Source organism: Phragmites australis, chromosome 4 (genome assembly GCF_958298935.1).
Source record: "Phragmites australis chromosome 4, lpPhrAust1.1, whole genome shotgun sequence".
NCBI classification, from domain to species: Eukaryota; Viridiplantae; Streptophyta; class Magnoliopsida; order Poales; family Poaceae; genus Phragmites; species Phragmites australis.
The window spans coordinates 42,085,972-42,109,871 of NC_084924.1; the positions used below are offsets into that span (position 1 = coordinate 42,085,972).

Sequence of the window (23,900 nt, forward strand, 5' to 3'; positions counted from 1 at the left end):
AATTATTTGCAGAGCTTAGGCTTGTTGAGTAGTCTGCCTTTTAAAAAATTGGTAGCTTATGCACTTTCTAATCAGCTCAGAAGCATCCTGGAGGGCAGCCGACCAAAAGAATCTTTGGAGGGAAAACCTTTCAAACCAAGGTGCGACAAGACACATGATTACCACACATGTCTCCATGGATATCGAGCAATATCTTATTGTCCTCTTATTGAGTGATGCACTTCATCAAGATTATGTTAATCCCCTTTCGGTAGAGCATGCCATCTACCAAAGCGTATAGCTTGGTCTTACGAGTAATTTTCTCTGCAGATGCATCATCATTCATCACATATCTTGATCTCCAGTGTTTTGCTCGACGGTTGTTTCGATGGCTTCGATCGTAAACACGAGTCGATCTGTTTGACTACTCTAGCCGTCGATGGAGCCACTATTGTCACTTTCCTGACTTTTGTCATTGCTATCGGTGTCCATAAACTGAAGAACATTAGGCTCCTTAGGATCCCAATCATGGTGCCCCACCTCACGGTATACGTTCAATGGGCTAGACTCAAGAATACCGGTATGGATCAGTCCACCCTAATTGTCATAGCGGTAAACCATGGTTCTGAAGGTGATCTCAGAGCCAGTGGGAGGTGATTAGAATATGGCTGTCACCAACTCAAAGTGGTCATAGAAAATAGTGTCAGAGAATCCGACACGGATGCCCACTTGAGACATGATCGATCCTAAAAAACAAAAGAATGCCCCTACCTGGCACCAATGGTTGAACCTTCGAAATTAGGGATTGAACACAAAATAAGACACACGATGTAGACAGGTTCGGGCCCAGCTGGAGTAATACCCTACGTCTTGTATGGAGGTTGATGCATTTGTATTCTCTCAAGTACAAGCAAGGTGGCTAGACCTAATACAAGGAGTAGATTAAATTGAAACTAAACTAGAGTTGAAGTCACCAAGTATCTCATATGGTCTTGATGCTTGTGTCGAGTTGAGTTTTGCTGAACTTCTCTAGGTCGTCGATGCTATGGGGTTTGTAGAAGTTGAAGTTGTAGTTGTCCTTTCAAGGATCTGGGTCCCCGCCTTATAGGCCTTGACACTGTCCTGAAACCTGTCATAATTTATGAGGAGTCATCCGTCTAATCAATCAAGGCAAGGCAGCCAAATCCAGCCTGGATGGTAGTCATACTCGAGTCGGTTAACCCGATTGAAACATTCCTAGTATGGGCTTTCATGATCTCAGAGTATACCAAGTCCCACAGATTCGGATCCAGAATATCCAGAGTCGTTAAAGATGTGAACAGCGTATCCTATTTATATATGATATGCTCCTTATGCGTATATACCCTATAGTTAGATATTCGACAGGGCTTAATTTGTAATTACAAACATCAATGTCATTCTATTCGACACTAGAACCAGTGCATTCTCACATGAATGTACATACAAAGAACCCACATAAGTTGTTGCCTTGGTCCTACCTGTGACACTGAAAAATAAATGAAACTTTAGTGTCATGAAATGAGTCATTTACTACAAAACTTAAGATATAAAAATTCCGTACATACCAGAAAGTTGGTTTGGACATAGAAATCCTTTCTGAGTGGGGCGTACCGAACACTCTTTATACGACATTGTGCGAACATCTTATGTGTGATTTTGAATAGTAAATTAAACATAGATGCAATCGAATGGAATATTAGTAGAACATAGAAGAAATGATCGAGATTACTTGTTTAGCATGTATTTCAGGTCTTAGTAATTTGTTTGTGTTTTCTTTAGTGAGTCCATGATAATGGTATGGCTTTTGTCTGGCTCAATGCAAGGAGGATCCACTGAAAACTACACATATATGTCACTATAGCCAATTGATCCTAACATCATGTTGTGCATAAAGAGCAAACAAGTAGGTAATGAAATACATACTAAAAGTTTTATGGTAAAACTATAAAGCTCTTGTATTCTTGCTTGAACATAGCTTTGAAGAAGTATTCCTCGGTAGCCTTTGGGTTCTTTTTGACAAGTTCCTCGTTTACAAGTTCTGGGTCTCACTGCTTGAACAACATTCTTTCTGTATGTATGTATGTATCTCCATTCTAGATAAGAAATAAGTTAGACACAAAATTAAATGATACAAGAATGTATGCCATAAAATATGCATAAGACACTTACAATGTCCAGCGTCTCATTAGAGAAACATCAAGGACATCTTATTGGAATAACCGACACAGTTCTAGAAATTCCAGCCAAAATAAGTCATTCATTTTATGCATATGTTCCTCTTTAAATCTAACGGTGACTATTTTGGGTAGTGTATCCTGATTGTACTACTCATGCAAATTTCACATTTGATATGGTAGATCCTATAACTGCCATGAGGGGAGTAAATTCCACATTTGATATGGTACATCCTATTTCCATGTCGAATTGTCATCTTACAAATTCACCACCATATACTTGTTCTTCTGCACCATCTCCTTGTGCTTATGCTTGGAACGCCTCCACACTAGCCTTCTTCATGTAACCCTTCTTGCAGATGTGCTCGCAATATGATGGTATTTTTTTTTCCGTTGCCTCCCCTATGCTAGTTATTTTAATGAAAAACCATTGCAATGTGGAGTAAACACAATCCGGCATATGTCTAACAAAAATGAACTTCGCTACTACCAATCTGCAGTCATCTAGCATCAAGCACATATAGCATATATGTACCTAGAGATGAGATAACACACATTGTATCAAACAGAACCGTATCCATATGAAACCAGACTGCTAACAATGGGCATTAAGCACCACCAATCATCAGACCATTGAGACATCTTCTAGCAATTCACTATCCGCAGTCGTACCAAGATGACAAATCTAATGAACAAACCCAGCCTATAAGTTAGAACTTCGATGATTTATGCGTTACTAACCTACAATCTTGAATTCTTCCAAAAGACTAAAAGGAAGAACTTTTTCTTGTGAGACATAGAATCTGGATGAGAGAAATGCATAAATCGTCGACATAAGTAACGAAAGCCTCACGGAAAATAGCATGAAAACACAGGCTTAATCACCCAATCCACAGTGCAACAGAAGAGTAAGAAAGCAAGGAATGGAGCAAAGAAGAGGCTAATTTGTGCCTCGAGAGCACCTCCTCAAGCGTCTCTTCCTTTCGCTATCGTCAGCGATGTTGTCGTTGGCAAGCCACATCTCGTAATGGAGCATGTTGAGTTTGAGGTCGAAGTAGGGGACGGGGATCTCGCCGGTCTTCTCAAGCGGGATCTTGTAGGGGACTGGGATCTCGCCCGGTCTTCTCAAGCAGGATCTGGATCCGACCAATGATGGGGATGTCAACGAGAAGGACCCCGCGAATGAGGTAGGGGATCATTCTCCTAGGTTGGATGTCCTTGTAGATGCTCTTGATGTCGTCGAAGACGAGCAAGACAGGGATCTTGACGGTCTCCTTGCCATGGGCATGGATGATGCTGGCGTAAGAGATAAGACAGGAGACGAGATTGCGGCCGTCGCTATCAATGAGGTAGTCAATGTCACCGTGGGTCTTCACAACGCCATGTCGACTGAAGCCGCGGCTGACCCTCCTTCGCTCTCGATGTTGCCCTCCTGTAGCCTCCGCCGCACACCGTTGGTGGCGACCGACGGTTGCCCCTAGAGAGGAGAGTGACACAACAACGAGGAGAGGCAGGGGAAACCCTAACAGCGGCCAGGCAGGGAGATCCTTTTATCGGCATGTGGGCACACCCCTCTTCCAGGCCGGCTTAATGACCGCAGCAGCCCAGGCCCAAGTTTTCATTCGTTGACGTGTTGGGGAGCTGCTGGAGTGCTGGTTCATGACGGGTATCCTTATGACCCATCACTATTGTTGCTACCCGCCACTAATGATCGAGTCATTAGTGACGGTTTGTCAAGTGATCCGTCACTATTACCATTAGTGGCAGGTGATCTTCTCATCCATCACTAATGACCTATCATTAGTGACAGGTCTGATACGGGTCCCAGCCTAAGTGACATTAGTTGCGTGTCATCACTGGACCCGTCACTAATGGATCATTAGTAATGGGTCTAATTGGCCATCACCAATACGGTGTCACTAATGTTGGTTTGTTACGTAGTGCTCAATAATTGTTTGCTTGTTAGAGTTTATGAACTGCCAATGATAATTTATCACCACTGGTTCCAGCCGAACTGGTTGTGATAGTCCATCGCAGATTAGTGTCTTTGTGGAAGCGCGGGCTGAATTGCTAGCTGAAAGCCTTCATACCCATGCATTTGGAGGCAGATTGTGGTTGGCAGTGAACATCGTCCATTCACACGGCTTAGGATTGGAAAAGTAACCACAATATATAGTACATTTCAGTTGAATGGGGCTTGTTGGTAGATCACAGGGGCTGATCATTGAGCCTAACTGCCCATCAGGTCATCGCTGACCAATGAAAAAAACGTTTCATGGTACAAAGCACTGCTCCATCTTATCATGATTCATGCAGCTATAGCCTCTCAACAGATCTCAAGAGAAATGGGAGTAGTAGTAGCTGGGCACATCAAAATTATTGTCAAAAGTGGAACAATCCAAGTTGCAAGTGCCCCAAGCAACCTCCCAAATCGCCCAACTGGTTGCTTTTATGATGCGGTGTTAGGCCCCACTTCATCTTCCTTTCCCCTTGTGAGCAAGACACTGGGGCCATGGTGCAGTTAAGCACAATCCCGTTGCCCCCATTAGTTGGCACGTCTTTCTCTTGCCACCATTGCAAACCTCTCTTGGTGTCAAAGCATGGAAAGGCCAGGTAATGCGAGGGGTCAGGGCTAGCTGCTGCTGGCTACGTACGTCATCCCTGTGACAAAGGGCATCACACCACACGCCGCAGGTAACCATGGCAACATCTCACCTGTGCATGCATGAAGGAGAACTTAAAAAAAAGGCCAACATCTCATGTGTAGCGTTGAAGGATGCTGGTTCCTAACTCTGCAATCACCGTTATCCTTCCAGCTCCAATCATTATTACTATAAAAACTATTTTTTAGACACTTAGGATCTTTTTCACAGATGATTTATATATTAAACTATCTGAGTAGTAAATTATAGCCCCGTACAGTTCTCGGACCACTGTGAAAATTAGTTTTCACAGACGGTTTCTTATATAAATCGTCTGTGATAATAAAGTTATTTCCACATGCGGTTTACATAAGGAATCACCTGTGATAATCTTCCTATAAACAGTACCTACCCGTGGGGAGCTCCATTCCAACTGAGCTCGCTGTGTCCGAACAGCGCAGCTCAAGGCTGTCGTGAGATTTGAAAACAAAGGGGGAGATTTTGTATTTAAATTCCTTGGATGAGGCATCTAAGGTAAGAGTATCTCATCCCTAGCTAGCTTATTTTTGAAGTCTAGATTTAGATTTAATGTTTAATTAGGGTTTAAATTTGATCTAGAGATGTTCATGGTTCTAGCCATTTATATCCTCGAATTGGCTAAAATTTGTGGCCAATGTTGATTCAATTGTGTGAATCACATGATTCTATCATTATATTTAAAAAAAATATAGCTTCAATTTGTTGTTTTTTAGCCTCTAGGAGGTTTTATTATGAATGAGGATTTTTTTATCTAGATTTAGATGTAAAGGGGAGAGAGTAACGAATCCATATTGTTTTGAGCCATAAATTTTACACCAATGTAGATTTAATTGCGTAGACATATTATAATCATAACATGCCCAGCTTTTCCCATTACTTTTTTATTATGATTTTCTTATTAATTAATTTATGTATCTAAATTTGTGGTTGAAGTTAAAAGATGGACAGAGCATGCATCTATGATGCGCCAAGATATGGAGAAATATACATCAAAAGACTCTCTACTTTTATTGAAGTCGTCGAAAAGTACGCTTTGACAAAGAAGACAAAGAAAATGCATTGTTCATGCTTTGACTACAAGAATCAGAAATTATGAGACATATCAAGCATAATCAAATCACACTTGATGTTGAGAGGTTTTGTCGAGGATTACACATGTTGGTCCAAACATAGCAAAAAAACATGCATGCCAATCAAACGACGACATCGCTGGTGATCATGTGGATGGTGATGATGAGGGAGTTGAAGGCGACACTAATGTTATGATGGATGATGATGATTTCGATCTGGAGGAAATGTTGTGCACGTATAATCGCATGTTTTAAGGGACATGAGAGGTTTAGATAATTTGGAGCATTACAAAAGGCATCAAAAGCAACTTTTTTATGAGGAATTGAAGGGCTGTGAAAAAGACTTTGTGGTGTTGCATTCGGTGCTTGAACTTCTAAGGTTGAAGGCCAGCAATGGATTGTCCGACAAGAGTTTCTCGGATCTATTGAGTCTCCTAGCAAATATGCTTTTGAAGCCTAACTCCTTGCCCACCACCATTTATTAAGCGAAGAAGTTTATCTGTCTGTTGTCATTAGATGTGCCAAAAATACATGCATGTCTGAACAACTGTATCCTCTACTATAAAGAGAACGAATTATTGGATAGATGCCCAATATGCAATGCGAGTCGGTACAAGAGTAATGATGATTGTGAGGTTGAAGATGCTTTCACCCACATGAATAGGGAGAAGAGTATTGGTGGTCGTGGCGAAGAAGACACTTCTTCTAACATGGAGAAGAAGAGAAGAAGTCATACCATGGTGATGTGGTACCTACCAGTGATTTCCTGCTTGCAGCGTTTGTACTCAAATCATAGGGACTCTGAACTAATACGTTGGCATTTCGATAAGCACAAGAAGGATGGAACTAAACTTTGACACCCCACTGATGCTAGCCAATAGAGAAAGTTTGATGTCATATATCCAGATTTCACTAAAGAACAAAGGAATGTAAGGTTTACGTTACAACACAATTGCACAGAAGGTGATCGATGCTGAAAAGTTAGGTGCTCTATATAGTTACTTGATAGAGACTCTGTGTCAACTTGAGATATCCTTCCCTCAATCCTTTTTCGATGGTCATGGTAATTGCATTGTGACTTGTATTCTTACATTCGATGTATGCGTTTGAGTGGTATATGTCCATTCTCAAGGGCTATGTACAGATTCGTGCTCACCCAAAGGGTTCCATGATTAAGGGCTACAATACCGAGGAAGTCGTTAGATGTTGCATCAATTACATAAAAGATGCGAAGCCAATTTGTGTACCTATATCTTGACATGAGGGGAGGTTGTCGGGTAGAGGGACCAAAGGAAAGAAAAGATTTATCGATGAGGATTACAAAGCAGTGGAAGAAGCATATTTCACCATCTAGCCACAACTCAAGATAGTGGAGCCGTATGTCAAGCAACAGTTGAATGAGCTTCACACAAAAAATCAAGGCCGCTCTTGGATCTTTAAAGAGCACAAGCGTCGCTTCATCACATGGTTCAAAAATCAAAACCTACAAGTTTAGTTACGTCATGGCAATCATATGACATTAATGGGTACACATTTTATACCAAAGCAAAGGATAATAAGAGCACGGCCCAAAACAGTGGCGTTTGGATAGAAGCCTATGACACAACAAGGGAAAAGATCACCTACTATGGGTTCATAGACGAAATCTGGGAACTCGACTGTTGAGTGAATCTACAGATCCTCGTCTTTCAATGAAAATGGGTCAAACAGGTAAATAGCATGGCGGTGGACAACTACGGGTTCACAACTATCGACCTTAGCATTGTAGGCCACAAAGATGACCCGTGGGTACTCACTGATCATGTTGCACAGGTTTTTTATATAATCAACCCGACAAATGAAAAGAAGCACAGAGTTGTTGCTAAAAAACAAAGAATTGTAGGAGTTGGGAATGCGGAGGACGAGAAAGAATACAATCAATTTGATGATGTGCCTCCTTTCGGAAATCTAGAAAAGATCATACTTGTAGAAGCAACCTCGATAAATCTAGGATGCCTACATGCGCCTTGATGGTGTAGGGAAAACAGTTCAAAGCAAATAGTGACATGTTATGTAACTTAGTTTCTAATGTGATTTTCATGTTATGCAACTTATTTTCCAATGTGGCATTCATGTTATGTAACTTAATTTTCAATGTGATTATTGATTCATAAAAGTGATAAAAAATGATAATGTTCAATGATATATATACCAGTGTCGGTTTCTATCTAGTACCGGCACTAATGCCTTATCCATAGCACTTAGACCTATCAAAAACATATTTAAAATATATTTAATATACAAAAAAATACATTTCCCCATGTGGTTCGTTACGTCAACCGCCTGGACATGCATTTTCACAGGCGGTTCGTTACGTCAACTGCGTGTGGAAATGAATTTCCACACACGGTTTTCTAAGTCGACTGCCTGTGAAAATTGATTTCTATATAAATGTGGCGCGAGGCCCCGAAACCCTAGCCCCATTGACTAACTTAGAAGGTGTCATCAGGCTCCCCTTCCTCCGCGCACCTCCTCATGGAGTCCGAGCGTCGCAGACGCCCCGAGGGGCCTCCTTCCTCAGCGCGCCGCCGTCCTCCCGGAGTCTAAGCATTGTAGATGCCCGAGGAGGCACCTTCCTCCGCGCGTTGCCATCGACTGAGGGTCCTCCTTCTTTCACGCGCCTCCGTCCACCCAGAGTTCAAGCGTGGACCATTTTACTCAACGTCGTCTGCCGCCGCATCTTTCCCGTTCACCCTCGCCGCCTCTCTACTTGTAAGTACTGGTCTAAATTTTTTAAGGCAATTGATTCCGCATCGGCACAGGGTGGTTTGTCACTGGATCCTACCATGGGTGGTGCTTACCAGGCAAGTATTGTCTAGGTTTCAACCTTAAGCATGTGTCCAGGCATGGATGACTCATAAAACAGCTAGTGGATGAAATTGAGTTGATGTTGAAAGGTTTGGAGCAGAGGGTTGTGGTTTTAGAAGAGGTAGGATCTAGTTTTGTTAGATGACTGGCTAGTGTGGTTGCAAAGTGCTTAGATCGCTCAAAATTTTCATTTGTACAGCACAATCTGTTTTTTGAACATTCAGTGCATGACATGCGAAATATTTGTTTTTCAATTCTTGTGTTTTCTATTTCCTCCAGCACTATTTAGACGTTTGTCTCCCTGTAGATATGCTTGCAGTGTATTTGGTGCACCTATACCTCATTTAAAACTTGCACTACGCTAATCTTCATGAATTCACAAACTTATGCTTGATTAGATAGAATCAATTGGATATTCACAAATTTGCATTTTCCAGATTGTTGGGGCCCTTCCCGGTAAGGAAAAAGACACCCTCGGAAAACTGCTTCTTTATAGTTGTGCCTGCTCTCCTCCTCTACACCTCCAGTTGTGTTTCTTCCTAAAGCACTTAGCACTTACAAGGCAAACTGAGTGTAGTAGTACACTAAGATTAATTGACTTGTGTAGTAGTTTTGTTCATGCCTGGATTTTAAGGTTCCATTGCAAGAATGGAGCAGGGCTCCACAAGCTAGTTTTTAGAATGTGCACCATAATATATATTCATGTGGTTAAGTTTGTTTGTGGTTGGAAGTTTTGAGGCCATTTAATTTATTAAAACTCAATAAGAAAGAAAGGCAGGCACGCCTTTGCCTCCTTGAATTGATGATGGATATGTAAAGTATTTGTTGATAGTCATATAGCAGTTTGTTTAAAACAAAACAAAACAAATAAACCGCCATATAGCACTAGCAGCCATATTGATTTTCTGTAAGTCCAGCTGAAATTTATCAATATATAACTATGTTTTCCCTAGTACACATTGGTTATCTCTGAATTAGCTTCTTTTTCAAATGCTCAATGATGAAATTCTATTATTTGACTTTGTTCTAAATGAGTGGTAGAAACACTCCTCTTCAAATAGATTGATTAGAATCATTGACCTTGAGCCCTCCACCATCGTCCCCTCCTGGTAAGTGAATACGTTCTCACGGACGTATGAACATCTGCCACAAGATGGTGGTTGTGGACCCCTTGCCATGTGATGCAAATCATGGTCATTGCACCCAAGGCGTGACTTGCTTGGGAACATCCCATACAGAATGGTACTATTGTTTTACTCATGTCACTGAATAAGAAGAACCCTTCTAGCAATATACATTACTTTGGGAATAGCTCCATGAGCATTACATCCATAGATAACAATTAAAGTTTGCCGGTAGACAGTAGACTATACTTGACTAGATCGGTGGCTCATATAGTTATTGGATGTTGGTTACCATCTTATGCACTTCATGATATTTGGCACAATAATGTGGTATGCTCATAACATCAGTTTGGTTTATCTAGACAATAAAGGCTATGAGCAATTTAGTCTTTTTTTTTAACATCACATGATTCTAGTGTCATTGGTTTGTTACTATTTTATTGTGATTTGACCTATGAGCACATTGATTCCTTTTCTTTCCTCTATTTAGAACATAATATACTACACTTGATCCTAACTTCTCTCCTCTTTAATTTGTTGCATAGTCTAGTGGTCGATTAAGTACCATGGGGCATAAGAATACAACAACCCCTAAGAAACTAGAAGTACAGAGGATGCTCACACTAGATGTTGTCCCAGCACAAAGTGGGACGGATGCAAGTAGGAGGTTGGATAGGAGCCCAAGCCCGCACACGTCGTCCTCCTCTGATAGCAGTGAGAGCTTGTATCACAGCCCAAGCCCTATTCCATGCAAGCGATAGAGCCAATATTGGGAAAGTAGCTCTGACTATGATCCGGTCGAAGAGGTATTGACATGAGTCAATGCATTTTATACTTCTTAAATGGAGGAATATTTTTTGTTTATTTCAACTCCCCTTGTTTTCTCTTTAAAGGGTGCAAAGATCTTTACATCAATCATCTGTGCCACAACCTTCCACTCCCTCTATGCCTAAAACTTCGGGTCCCTGTACGCTGAAACAAAAACAGGGCAAGTGAAGCAGAAACAAGTTGTCCTCCGGCACTTAAACAATAACACAAGTCGGTGTTCAATGAGAGTCTATTGCACCTTGTGAGGCATGTGCCAAATTCCATAATAGTTGCATATTTCTTGTTAAGGAGTATATCTCAATCACAATAACGGATTGGCGGTTGGTGTCAGATGAAACGAAGGAGTTCCTGTGGGAAACATTACAGAGAACCATCTGATTCCCCTCAGGAAAAGAGGAAGCTGCCAAACAGAATACGTTGAAAACTATATGAAGGAGCTTTTGAGGCTGGAAGAATGAGCTGAGTAGGGACTTCATGAAGAAGAACATGGTATCCTTCAATAAATACGGAAAAAATATGCCATACCAATGGGCAGAATTTGTTCGGTAGAAGACCACACCAAAGTCCATCAAATTGGGTGAATCGTTCAAGAACCTTGCAAAGGAAAAAAAGTACCACTATCACCTGGGCTCAGCTAGGTACACCCTCAAAATTAGTGAATGGAGGAGGCAAGAAGAAGAGGCTACCCAAGCTAAGAAACTTAACCCATTGGAAAATTATGATGAGCGAAGCAGGAACTAGGTCTACGCTTGATTAGAACGAACCCGAGGATGGGGACTTAGCCTTCAAAGGACCTGAGACCATGGAAGTGATCACTAACGAAGGGTCTTTAGAGCTCGACAGGGAGAATGACCTGCCTACCAAGGCCATGGGGAACAAGGAACACCCAGGTCGCACTTGAGGCATTGGATCAAAAGTGGATTGTAAGCATGGGTTCCCAGACGTTGTGGGCCAGTACAAGACCCATAATAGATATAAGAAAACCCTAGCAGAAGAGATACAAGAACATGTTAAGGTCAAGTTCATGAAAATATGGAACGAAAACTAGAAGGAAAGGGCAGTATTAATGACGATATAGCAACCAACCAGCTCAGGCTTTCGGAGTAGCTAGAGGTCCACGCAAGTTGATAACCATAGATATCATGCAAGTGATATCACAGACACTACCCCTTAAATTTTGCATGTTCCAGTTAGCAAGGGAGACTTCATTGTTGAGGCTGCCATGGTCCAGGCCATTTTAGACCATGTGTTTCATAATCAAGACATTCTGACCGATTATGCTAAGGTACAAGTGGACTCAATACAACCATTTTTCATGAAGGACAAATTAGATATCAACACATCTGAGGGTATCAAGATTCTCAATGAGGCTGTTGGCAACTTCATTATGTGGCCCAGCCGAGATATCATCTTCAGCCGTCAACAGTCAAAATTATCAGCGTCATGACCATCCCCATGCCCAGCATCTCTGCATCCGCGCCCAACCTCTCTGCCTCTGGCACCTCCCCCCCCCCCCCCCCGCGCCAAGACTCTTCACCTTCGGCACTTTTGCTTGAGCATCCAACACCTTTGCTTGCTCATGCATCGTCATCTCGTGCTACACAGTATGCGCCTCTAGCACTTCCGCCTCTAGCGTTTGTGCCTCTAGCACTTTCCCCTCCAGCACTTTCACCTGAGTATCAAAGAGTCCCTATCATGGTTACCCAAAACAAAAAGACTCTAACATCTCTGGTGAAGAGGTGACTTTTGTCCTCTAAAGAAAAAACATCATCCTCTCAGGAATCTCCAATGAAGGGTGATGTCGCGAAAGAGACCGACAAAATAATGAATACCCCTCAAGTGGATTTCTTGCCTGCACCGGATGTTCCTTAGACTTATGAGAATGGCAAGCCATTTCTACCCTTATTCTACTCCAAGATGGTCCATGGGAGATGAGGAGATTCCATTAATGGTACATGAGGGCATGTCGTGTGGTGTCCTCGATAATCACTACTAATGTCTCCGCTAACATTTTTCTAAGCGGAAACTCCAGTCTCATGGTGGATTGTAAGGACATGCACACTTTGTTCTGCCGCAACAAACTCGACATCAATCTCATAAGCGTGTGGTGCCTATAAGTGTCTATAACCTAACCCTATGTTCATATCTACCAATATATGTTATGGAAGCTAATAACTAGTGACTTGTTATGTAGAATGCAGTTTATTGATGCGGAAAAGTTGAATTTACCAGTCGGATTCCTTAATCCACAATGAATTTCCCAGCACAACTTGATCGTGAAGTTGAGGAAGGATGCCCCAGAGATTAAAGGAAAGAGTAACAAGGAGAAAGCAAGAGTCATAAAAGAAATGATCAAGTCACGCAGGCTTGATATATCGACCTACATATGAAGGGCTATGCTAGAAATGCAAGACAAAGACTACATCATAGCCCCCTATAACTTTAATTAAGTTTGATACGTCAATTGATCTTAAAAGTTTTATTTTGCACCTAACTTAATTGGTCGATCAAGAACCTAACATAAGTATTCATGTAACGACCACTTTACTTGTATAATACTGATGTCAAAGTGGAGCAGACTCATAGTCCTTGACTAAGTCGATCTCCCCCAATCATCATATCAAGATCTCATCAACGTTATACATATGTAAAAAAATCCTCATACATAAAATCCTTATAAATCATTTATGAATTGCTAATTACTTCTTGGCATTTGAATAGGGCCTACAAGTGGTGGTATGTACTGAAAGGTGGAAGATACAATACGACCAATCTAACTGAGATGGTGATCCGTACACACTTTCTGATAATAGCATACCTTTAATGCTTGTATCTTATTACTTATGACGAAAAGTATTATTGAACTAACGAATACATTGTATTATTATTTGAAGTGCCACAAACAAGGTTCGATATTGTTCTTTGTGGATACTATGTTTGCCAATTTCTTACGTAAACGATAGGTACACAACGAACCCCAAGGATGTAAGTCATCATTGCGCTTGCATATTCTTATTTGATTATATTTTCGTTGTCAGTAATATCCTAACTCTTTTAGTTGTGTTTCCATTGCAGGCACGAAGGATCGAATGTACTAACACCTCTCACAAATGAAGATATAAATATCTAATGTGATATGTGTCGGTTCATCATGCACGAAGTCATCCACAAGAATGGCATGTTCTTTTACCATGGAGGTGAATTGGCTAGCTATCCGAGCTTTGTGAGTGGGAGAGGAAATAATACTTATGTTGCATATTGTCTTGTGATGTAAAAATATTGAACTTGTGTCGAATATTGAAATGTTGTTGAAATCTGTATGTAAATATCTGTAGTGAAAATGTGTTGAAATCCGAAGGGAATAAAATATATGCCCAATACTAATTTGGTGATGTACTAGGTTCATCCGATAGTGGGAGGCAAGTTGGCTAGGGGTTGGGAGTTGGGCTAGGGACGGGGTTGGGATAGAAATAGATGTAAAATAGTATTATATATATCATTTTCTTTTTAAAAAGTCTCAAATGTAACCGGTGTATATGGTAGCTATCCCATCATACATAATTATTTTTTACATAGAATCCATCACACACATATCGACACGTTGTTTTGGATGACAAACATTGGAACCGATAATTCTATTCCTTTCCCTTACTGTGCATCCCCCTGTTCGCTCCACAGCAGGCCATGTGGTGAACCGGTGCTGCGCAACGCAGAAGGGCCCCTGCAGACCAACGAAACAAAGCCGCAGCAGAATTGAGCAAGTAAGTCTCCCCGTAATTAATTCACCCTTACACGCCCTAATCAGCAAGGAATTAAGCGAGACTAATCAGGGACGGATGCAATGTGAACACGGAGCCTATCATTGGAAATTAAGGTGCCACTAGATAAGGTAACACTGATGCCCCACAGCACAGTAGCCTGCCTTTGGATCTCCATGGGCTAGCATTCGTGTCCGATGTGGAAAGCAGTGAAGTGGTGTGGAAAGAGGGCGAGAGGCCAAGACCTAGTTGGAACTTGGGAAAAGAAGGGGTGGCAGCTACCAAGCTTGGGCTTGGAAAAAGGAAAATCTCTACCAGTGCTGCTGGATGGAGAAGGAAAATGAGGAACCAGAGATTGGGAAGAAGCCTCCGGCTAGCTAGGCCAACCGGCACACCTAGTAAACGAGCAGGTACGCACATAGGTTGTTGGGTGGGTGATGAGTAATGCTGCCACGATCTCACAGACAAGCACTTGATGTGGTGCTAATTATGTTCCTTTTTTTTCGCCAATAGGGGTAGAAGCAGAGCAATATGCCAATATTACTTGCATGCATGAAACAATTATTTGTGCACTAGAGCGTGTAATCACCACATATAATTCAACCAGCACCTGAACTTATTCCTATACACGTACATACCTAACTGCACTAGAACGTGTCCCGTTGAAAATAAGTAACGCAGATACACAAGTGTGCATGTCATGCGTCGTCTCTTTTGATTGATTTGCATACCTCGCCTTTTTGCACCACACAGCATGTGCGGAGAAAAATGGCGCAAAGTAATAGAGTACTATACGAGCACAGGGGCAGGAACGAGAAATTGAGAACGATGTGTTCTTCTAAATACTAGTAGTAGTATTTGCCTGCCCCTTTAATAGTCAGCTCGCACCTCATCCTAATCTTCCGCGATAGAAAACACCAGCCGTTTGGCGGCCCTGATCGATGTGCTACACTCCACAGCACGGCACCGCGCGCGCGCGTGGGGCTTGGGCGCTTTGGACCCCCCAGCTGAGCTGAGCTCCCTGCCCATCAAACCTCTGCAAGTGTCAAAGTGCGTGCGTATGTACGTGCAAGTGATGTGGGCGTGTATCCGCTCGGCTCGGCTCCCCACCTCCTCCTCAAATATTCTCGCCTGCCGCCTCAACCATTTCATTCCTTCCTTCCGCGACCTTCCTCCCCAGTCCCCACCTCTCCTCGCACGCACGCACGCACACTTGCACCTTGCAAGGAACAGCCAGCTTTGGCGCGAGAGGAAACTCGAGTGGCGACTGCATAGGAGTAGTTAGCTACTCCTCTGGTCCTGCGTGCACGTCATGGCTCAGGAGGACGTCCACCTGGATGACGCCGGCCTGGCGCTGGGCTTGTCCCTCGGTGGCGGCGCGTCTGAGGCGGCGCACCACAGTACTAGAGGTCGGCTGTCGTCGCCGCGTCCCCTGGAGCCGTCGCTGACGCTGAGCATGCCGGACGAGGCGACCGCGACCGGGACTGGGACCGCGTCCGCCGCCGCCGGCGTCGGGGGCGGCGCGCACAGCGTGTCTTCGCTGTCGGTGGCGGGCGTGAAGAGGGAGCGCGTGGAGGAGGCGGAGGCCGAGAGGGCATCCTCGACGGCCGCAGCGCGTGCCGGCGCCGGCACCGAGGACGACGATGACGGGAGCACGCGGAAGAAGCTGAGGCTGACCAAGGAGCAGTCCGCGCTCCTCGAGGACCGCTTCAAGGAGCACAGCACCCTCAACCCGGTAGGTCCCTGCCCCTTCGTGCGCGGTGCGTTCGGTCCTCCGATCGATTGACTTGTTGTTGCTGGCTTGCTGCACAGATAGCTGCACTTACCTACCAAGATTACATACATGGTTACATGACTACATCCACACATACATGTTTGCACATATATTTATGTAATTAAAAAAACACAGATATTCTTTTCAAAAAAAAATTTGATCAAGATGAGTTGCTGAACATCCTCTTTTTCCTTTCCATTTGTGTGTCTTTTTGGCTTTGAGCAGAAGCAGAAAGTCGCTTTGGCCAAGCAACTGAACCTCAGGCCAAGGCAGGTGGAGGTGTGGTTCCAAAACAGAAGAGCAAGGTTAGTATTACGCAACATGCACGCACAAGTGTGCACATCCTTTCACAGAACAAGTATTCCATGCATGCATGAAAATTAAACGAGTGAATCCAACAAAATTCTCTTCAAGGTTCTGACGGCAATTAACGTTTTAGCCGCGCGCGCAGGACGAAGCTGAAGCAGACGGAGGTGGACTGCGAGTTCCTCAAGCGCTGCTGCGAGACGCTCACCGAGGAGAACCGCCGCCTGCAGCGCGAGTTGCAGGAGCTCCGCGCCCTCAAGTTCGCCCCGCCCCCGCCGCCGCAAACCGCGACGGCCCCCGGCGCCGCGGCTGTGCCGGCGCCGCCGTTTTACATGCAGCTTCCGGCCGCCACGCTCACCCTCTGCCCGTCCTGCGAGCGCCTGGGCGGCCCCGCCGCTGACAAGGCCGACCCCGACAGGCCCAAGGCGGCCGGCCCGGTCCGGACCACCCACCACTTCTTCAACCCCTTCACCCACTCCGCCGCCTGCTGATCATTTACGCCTGCATGATCAACAGCAGCAAGCAGAGCAACACCGTAGCTAAAATACCACTCCACCTCACGTACGTCACAAGTAACATATGATCCTCCTCCAGCTATTTCTTGATCTGGCGGGGTGGGAGTTAGGTTATGTCCATCAGCTAATCAATCAATCATAGGCTTGATAGGGTAGTCAAATAGCCGTAGCTCAACGGCTCAACCCATCCATGCACTTTTTTTTTTTTGAGGAAACAGGAGGATCGTCTCTTACGGATTATATATATTAAATTAAAACAACATCCATGTACATTTTTTGTGCATGCATGTAATTCTGCCCCTCTCTGCTAGCACTCCGTTTAGATATTAATAGCTTATTTTCTTTCTTTTTTTGTTTCAAAGGTTTTTAATCATAAGATGGATGGTAAGTAGTGGTAGAATTAGTGTATGTCGATCACTAGATTAAGGTGCTTCTGGTCTTCTAACTAGAATTAGTGTATGTCGATCACTACATTAGTGTATGTAGATCACGAGCGGACGTGGAGTATACTGATGAGTACGTACTTAGCGTCAGACACAATGTTGGATGATGGATGGCATGACATGAGAGAGAGAGTGAGAGAGAGCTAGAGAAATCCTGTTGTTGTTGTCTTGGCCCTGTCTTCAGGTGTACATGTGTATACTCCACTTTTTATATGCATATACGGCGGTTCAATGATTGTGCGTGTCGGGGCTCAACTCCGAATTATGAGTGTATGTATGCTGCTTCTCTGTTGCTTTCACTTTTGCTTTCAATGGGACAGCGAGCTTCTCTAGTGCCCTCTCGCTTAACCATCTGTTGCCATTCTAGCACACGAGAAGAATTTTCACACGGCCACCCGGCCGGGTGAATTAACTACGACTCGATCCGTTACTCTAATGCTCCTGTATGCCGTGTTATCACCGGATAATGACGTGCAGTTTTAGTTTTAGGCCGGAACCGGAGTCGCTCTCGGTGGGCACATGCACACTGATCGTGTGAGCGAGCCAGGCTACGAGGGCGGGCGTGCGTATGAGCAAGTCCACGCGTGACACGTAAAAGGATCGGTGCATGCCAAGTATGGACCAGCCGGCCGGGGGCGGGGCGAGGCGACGAAAGGATCTTTTCGTTTGGTCGGTCGGTCGGTCGGGGCCGTGCGCGTGGTAGAGTCTTCACTAGGGCGAATCCAGGATAAATGGTCTCTGGGTCGCTACAAACTCATGACATTAGCTTACAACTTCTAATAATATAAGATTAAGCATACAATAGGAATAAAATTAATAACAACATGGTGTGACAAAATAAACTCTTTACGATAGTAGTTACCTCTTGCACTTTACGGTTACGACCTTTTATTTTTTTAAAGCGAACAATCATATCATCATAGAATTGTAGTAAAAAAAATGCTTGTTCCACAAAACATATGATAGACTCGTTCGTAAATCTATCATTAATACGATTTCGTAGCACTGTCTTTATAATTTTATTGCTGAAAACTACCTCCCAACTGACACAGCAGTGATAGAAAAGGAGCTGATAGACCAAATAAAAAACAAGATGCTTTTTTAAACTAGCATCAGCCTAAGATTTCAGACTCAAACCCAGGCATGGATGGATAGACCTTGACACCATGACGTGGATCGATTCCGCGATGTGATAATCAAGAAATTGTATGTTCAACTGCAGAATTGATATTACCTTCTACTGTTGGCACCTGAGAGTGGGGAGCCTGACCGATGCGTGACGCGACAAAGGGGAAAAAGGGCGATGAGTCGCGCAATCAAGATAGGAGAATGATCGATCTGTGTAAAGGGCGACGTGTTTTTTTGTTTATTGGCCTCTATCACTATATAAAAAATAGATAAAGAAGACACGAAATTAGTGATGAGTCGTAATATGATTTGTCACTTATGTAAAAATAATAAGTTATAGTTGTGATCCGACACTGATAACTCGTCATCAATGATAGATCATTTTAGATCAGTCATAAGTGATATGTCAAGTTATTACTAATCATTTATGACTCGTCATCAGTAACAGTTTATCTTAGATCATTTATAAGTGACGAGTTAAGTTGTAACATATCACTAATGACTAACTCATCAGTAACAGGATTGACCTATTATTAATGACCAGTTTGATAAAACAGAACAGATGAAAGAATCTTAATTAGTCAATCATTAGATATATTAGTCAATTAGTTTGATAAAATATTAGAACTCATCAACTCTTCAATTTTCTTACCTAGTTGTGACATATCTAATATATCCTTCATAATATATCAATTATAAATCTAGCTATTATATTAATTAAAAATAATAATTATATAATAGTTATCAAACAATATATATTTCCTGTATTCAACGGTAAAATTTGCATTTATTTGTAAACCATAAAATATGTAATAAAAATGGGAAAAGCAAATATTATTTTTAAAGCAATTTGATTTATAGTAGTGTATTCACAAATATTTTTTTATTTTTCTCTTATTTTTCTCACCTTACTAACATTAGAATAAGAAACATTGTATATTTCTACTCAAGTTTGATGTAAGGAAGCTTTCTATAGATATAAACGCGCGTTTGAAAACGGTACAGAAACTTTCGGAGGTGAAAACTCAATCTTACAAGCCGCTTTTGGTCTCGAAAGTTTGCTGAAGAGGGAGTCCATATGCAAAAGTTATACCCGTTTAACCGACTGCACTCTAAGTCAAATGTTTTGTGTGTATATTTTACAATGAACATTAGTAATAGGTCATAAATATGACTCGTCACTTATTAAAAATCATAAGTGATGAATTATAATTGTAACCCGTCACTTATGACCTCTAGCAAAAAGTTTAAAAGGATAAAATATCCTACTCTCTTTAGAACACACGCGAGGGTGATGTGGTAAAGCTGCCACGCGTGCGAGGGTACGTTGTGAGTTCGATTTTCACAGAACGCACACTATAAAAATAGCTTAAAAAATAGCAAGCGCGAGTAGTGATATTAGGTTGACTCGAGTGAAAATGTATTGTTTCACTATTTTTCGTATAAAAAGCACAAAAATCTTTCATATATTTTTGAGTTTATTGGTTCCGTGAATGCTAGCGAGTGGATCTGAATACGTGAATTGGTTTGTGGACTGACTGACTGCTAATACTAACGAGTACATCATTGGATAGGCTAGGCCGCTGGGGTCAGGTGGATTTTTCACCGGGGTCAAAGCCGATAATAAGGCAATGTACCAAGGCTTAGCAAGGACTCGTCGGTGTCAGTCGACCCCGACGGCCTGCAACCTGCCGTGGATTCGCCTAGAGACGGACTGCAACCTGCTTCATCGTCTGAGGGCGGGTGAATCGGCGAGATTTGGTGTGGCGTCGCCGTGGCGGGCTCTTGTGTTGATGTCGGCAGTCCGGTATCAGGCTACACGCCGCGGAGGCGCGGAGGTCGTCATCCATCCGTGTACCTACGTGTCTCCATGCTGCAAGGGAAGAATCAGGAATCGCGTTGCCTGGTCGGTGCTGGATTTTTTTATAAATATTGGGGACAGATCAAGCCGCGGGAGAATCTCATGTGACATGCCCGTCGGGAGATTGTACTTAAGAAACGATTGCAATGCGTTGATGTAAAAGAACCCATCAAACTCATTTAACCATCAATTGACTCCTGCTAATTGTGTGACTATATAACTGTAATATTTTATTACGATAACATTTGATTAATTATATTTTATAAAGATTTTATATTTAGATATTTAATTTTTATAATAATTTAATTTTTTTTAGACTATACTTATTTATATGGATCTTTCTTTTTTATTTTAACCTAATTTTCATTATTATTTATTCTATTTTATTTGGACTCTTTATTTAGATATTTTACTTTTCAAACCGTATGGAAATTGAACTACTAATTTTTATAATTTTTAGTTACAAATTCAGTTTGTTTTAGTATTTGATATGAACTATTTAATTTAATCTAGATTGTTAGATGTTCATAACAATAAGTGATTTAGATCTTTTCTTTTTTTTCAATGATAACTTAGTGACTTGAGAACGAACATGATAGCTTATTTTAACACTTATAATAATATAATAGATCTTTGGTCACTCCCAATATAAAATGTCTTTTAACGATCACTACTGTATAATAGACGTTCACTGTTGGTTCTAAACTGGTTTCTACTGACGGTTTTGGAACCGCAGTACGCAACAGACAGTGATGGTCAAAATGCTATCACTGTTGGTTGTTGTCCACCGATAATATTGGTATTTTTATAAAACAAAAGGAAAGAAAAATCCTAAGCGCCGCTTGGCCCTCTACTGTAGCTCCGCCGCCGCTTGCTGACACCCACTACTGCTCAGGCTTGCCGGTGAGGTGCCTCACCACCCCACATCCTAGATTACACACACAATTGCCGAGCTCGAGCCACCATCAGAAAAGCACCGCCATAGCACACATAGTCATTGTGGAAGCCAAGGAGTGTGCGACCGATGTGGAGGTGAGGAGGCCATAGAAGAGGTCGCACTCGTGCCAAAGCCTCACATCTCCCGCTCCTCAACTCGCTTCACCCCAGATCCGGTTGACATGGATCTCGCCCTCTCCCTCCTGCTTGGATCTGTCGCACATGTGTGATGCGAAGGAAGCCTCGTCGAATCCGTGAGGAGGGCGGCGTCCATGAGCTCAGGAGGAGGGATGGGAGGTGGGTGGTGGCAGCAGTGAGCGAGAGAGATGAGAGAGAGAGAGAGAGAGCGAGGAGTGAGGATGGGACTGTGGCATTCAGACTTAAATTTTTAGGGGACGGGATGAGCAAACGTGAACATGAGACAAATATGGATTAAATACAAATTTCGGATTCGATCCTATGTTTCACTACCGGTTGATAACAAAAACCGGTAGTGATACTCGCTACCTGAGAAATCAACATTAGTGACGGGTGACAACCCTCATTAGTGACGGATATTTTACCCATCACTCTTAACATGTCACTAATGTGGACTTATCAGTAACGGGTCTGGACCTGTCACTAATGATACACATTAGTGATGGGTTTAGATCTGACCAGTCACTAATGACTACACGTTAGTGACGGGACTAGATCTGACCCGTCACTAATGACTTCTCATTAGTGACAGGTCTTGTTCTGACCCGTCACTAATATGTGTTTTAAAAAACAAAAAAAGAAATAATATTTGGTCTAAAAAAATGACACCCGATCAGACACCTAACAAGTCACTACTCACTCGACCACACCCGACCATTCACAAGTCACGTGATAGGACTCGAACTCACGACCTCAGAAGTGAGCTCCGCGCGTGTGACCCCTCTAACTATCTCACCTCTCATTCGTTGTTGAGTATAATAACAAAATCAATCATTTTGACATCTTCTGATTGAATGTTTAAATAACTATTTGAACATCTAAATGATCTTAAATGAAAATTTTATCAACTATAAAGTTGTATATCTCACCGAGTTCTACAATGTTCATATAAAATTTATCTCCATCCGACTCCGTATGAAAAAGTTTATGCCCAACCCGTGCAGTATTAAGTAAAACAGCCATAACTTTTGTATACGGAGTCTGATTTTGACGTTAGACCTCTACTTTCAAAGCTAACAAGGAAGTGCATCTAAAAAAATAAATTTCTTTAGATTTGTACCTTTCTTGACCCCAAAAAAGGCTCAAAAGACCCTCATCGAACCTCTAAAGTTTTCGTCAAAAATTGATCTTCTCCGATTTGCTTGGAATTTTTTTAGACACAGTGCTACATCTGACAGTTAGTGCTGCACAGACGTTTTGTCAATCCGAATTACCAAACTCACAATTAAAATCTTTAAATTTTCAATTTTCAATGATTCATACTAGTTTTACACTAGATTCAACACTTTAGTTTGTGGCCCTGCGTGTAGTTCCTTTGACAATCATTATATATTTATTTGTGCATTTATATAGCTCCAAATAAAAAAGTGATCAACTATAAAGTTGTAGACCTCGTTGAGGGCTATAATTTTTTTATATAAAGTTTTTCCCCATCTGAGTTAGTATAAAAAAAGTTATGAATTTTTTACCGACCAGCTATGACTCGAGATCTGACTAGTCATTAGTGACGGGCCTTCACTAATGAGTCAGTCATTAGTGACAGGTATCTTTATCACCCATCACTAATGAGCGTGCCTTCTCTACCCATCACTAATGACTGACTCATCAGTGACAGACCTTTACGTAACCCATCACTAATGAGTGTGCTCTCTCTACTCGTCACTAATGACTTTATCATTAGTGACGAGCTTTGAGGTCACCCGTCACTAATAAGTATGCTCTCTTTATTCGTTACTAAAGATACGAATTTTGAGGTGACTCGTCACTACTATCTTTAGTGATGGGTTGTTCCCTCGTCGTAACTAATGATACCTCATTAGTGACGGGTCTTGATCGAGTCATAACCCAGGTCACATATTAGTCATGGATCGTCATTTAACCCATCACTAATAGTGCATTAGTGACACGTACTGAGCAGCCACCACTAATAACTTGTCTTCTTTGATGATTTCTTATATAGTGACTATCACTATTAATTTTTAATTCAAACCGATAGTGATAATAATCTATCACTAGCGATTATTTTCTAAAACCTACAATAATAGTGATTTTCTTACGAATTGATAGTGATACGATTATCACTGCTAGTTTTAGATGATCCGGTAGTGATGAAGTGATATGTGCAGTACTAAATATTTATCTCGTTCCACCTCACATAAAACATTAGTGTAGAAACTATTTTCCCAATGCAAAGTTTCTTTCACCTCTTAAAATTTGTCTCCACATCTAATTTTTTTTATTGTACTCATTTATGTGC

At 42.1% G+C, this 23,900-nt stretch overlaps 1 protein-coding gene across 2 annotated transcripts; it reads left to right on the forward strand.

Moving 5' to 3' along the window:
• Positions 1-15,510: 15,510 nt before the first annotated feature.
• On the forward strand, positions 15,511-17,755 carry LOC133916590 (homeobox-leucine zipper protein HOX19-like). Of its 2 annotated transcripts, none has more exons than XM_062360326.1 (3): positions 15,511-16,217; positions 16,482-16,561; positions 16,696-17,755. In XM_062360326.1, exons 1-3 carry the CDS (start codon positions 15,795-15,797, stop codon positions 17,051-17,053), a joined length of 861 nt encoding a protein of 286 aa, XP_062216310.1. In that variant the 5' UTR covers positions 15,511-15,794; the 3' UTR covers positions 17,054-17,755. The 2 variants fall into 2 exon arrangements, with proteins under 2 accessions (XP_062216310.1, XP_062216311.1); XM_062360327.1 differs by having other exon boundaries at positions 16,708-17,755.
• Positions 17,756-23,900: the final 6,145 nt, after the last annotated feature.

Excerpts from the sequence above, each read along its gene's own strand:
- LOC133916590 (XM_062360326.1), top strand. The coding sequence starts at position 15,795 with ATGGCTCAGGAGGACGTCCACCTGGATGACGCCGGCCTGGCGCTGGGC. Across the intron at positions 16,218-16,481 it reads AGCACAGCACCCTCAACCCG|AAGCAGAAAGTCGCTTTGGC; the intron begins GTAGGTCCCTGC and ends GGCTTTGAGCAG. Across the intron at positions 16,562-16,695 it reads TTCCAAAACAGAAGAGCAAG|CCGCGCGCGCAGGACGAAGC; the intron begins GTTAGTATTACG and ends TTAACGTTTTAG.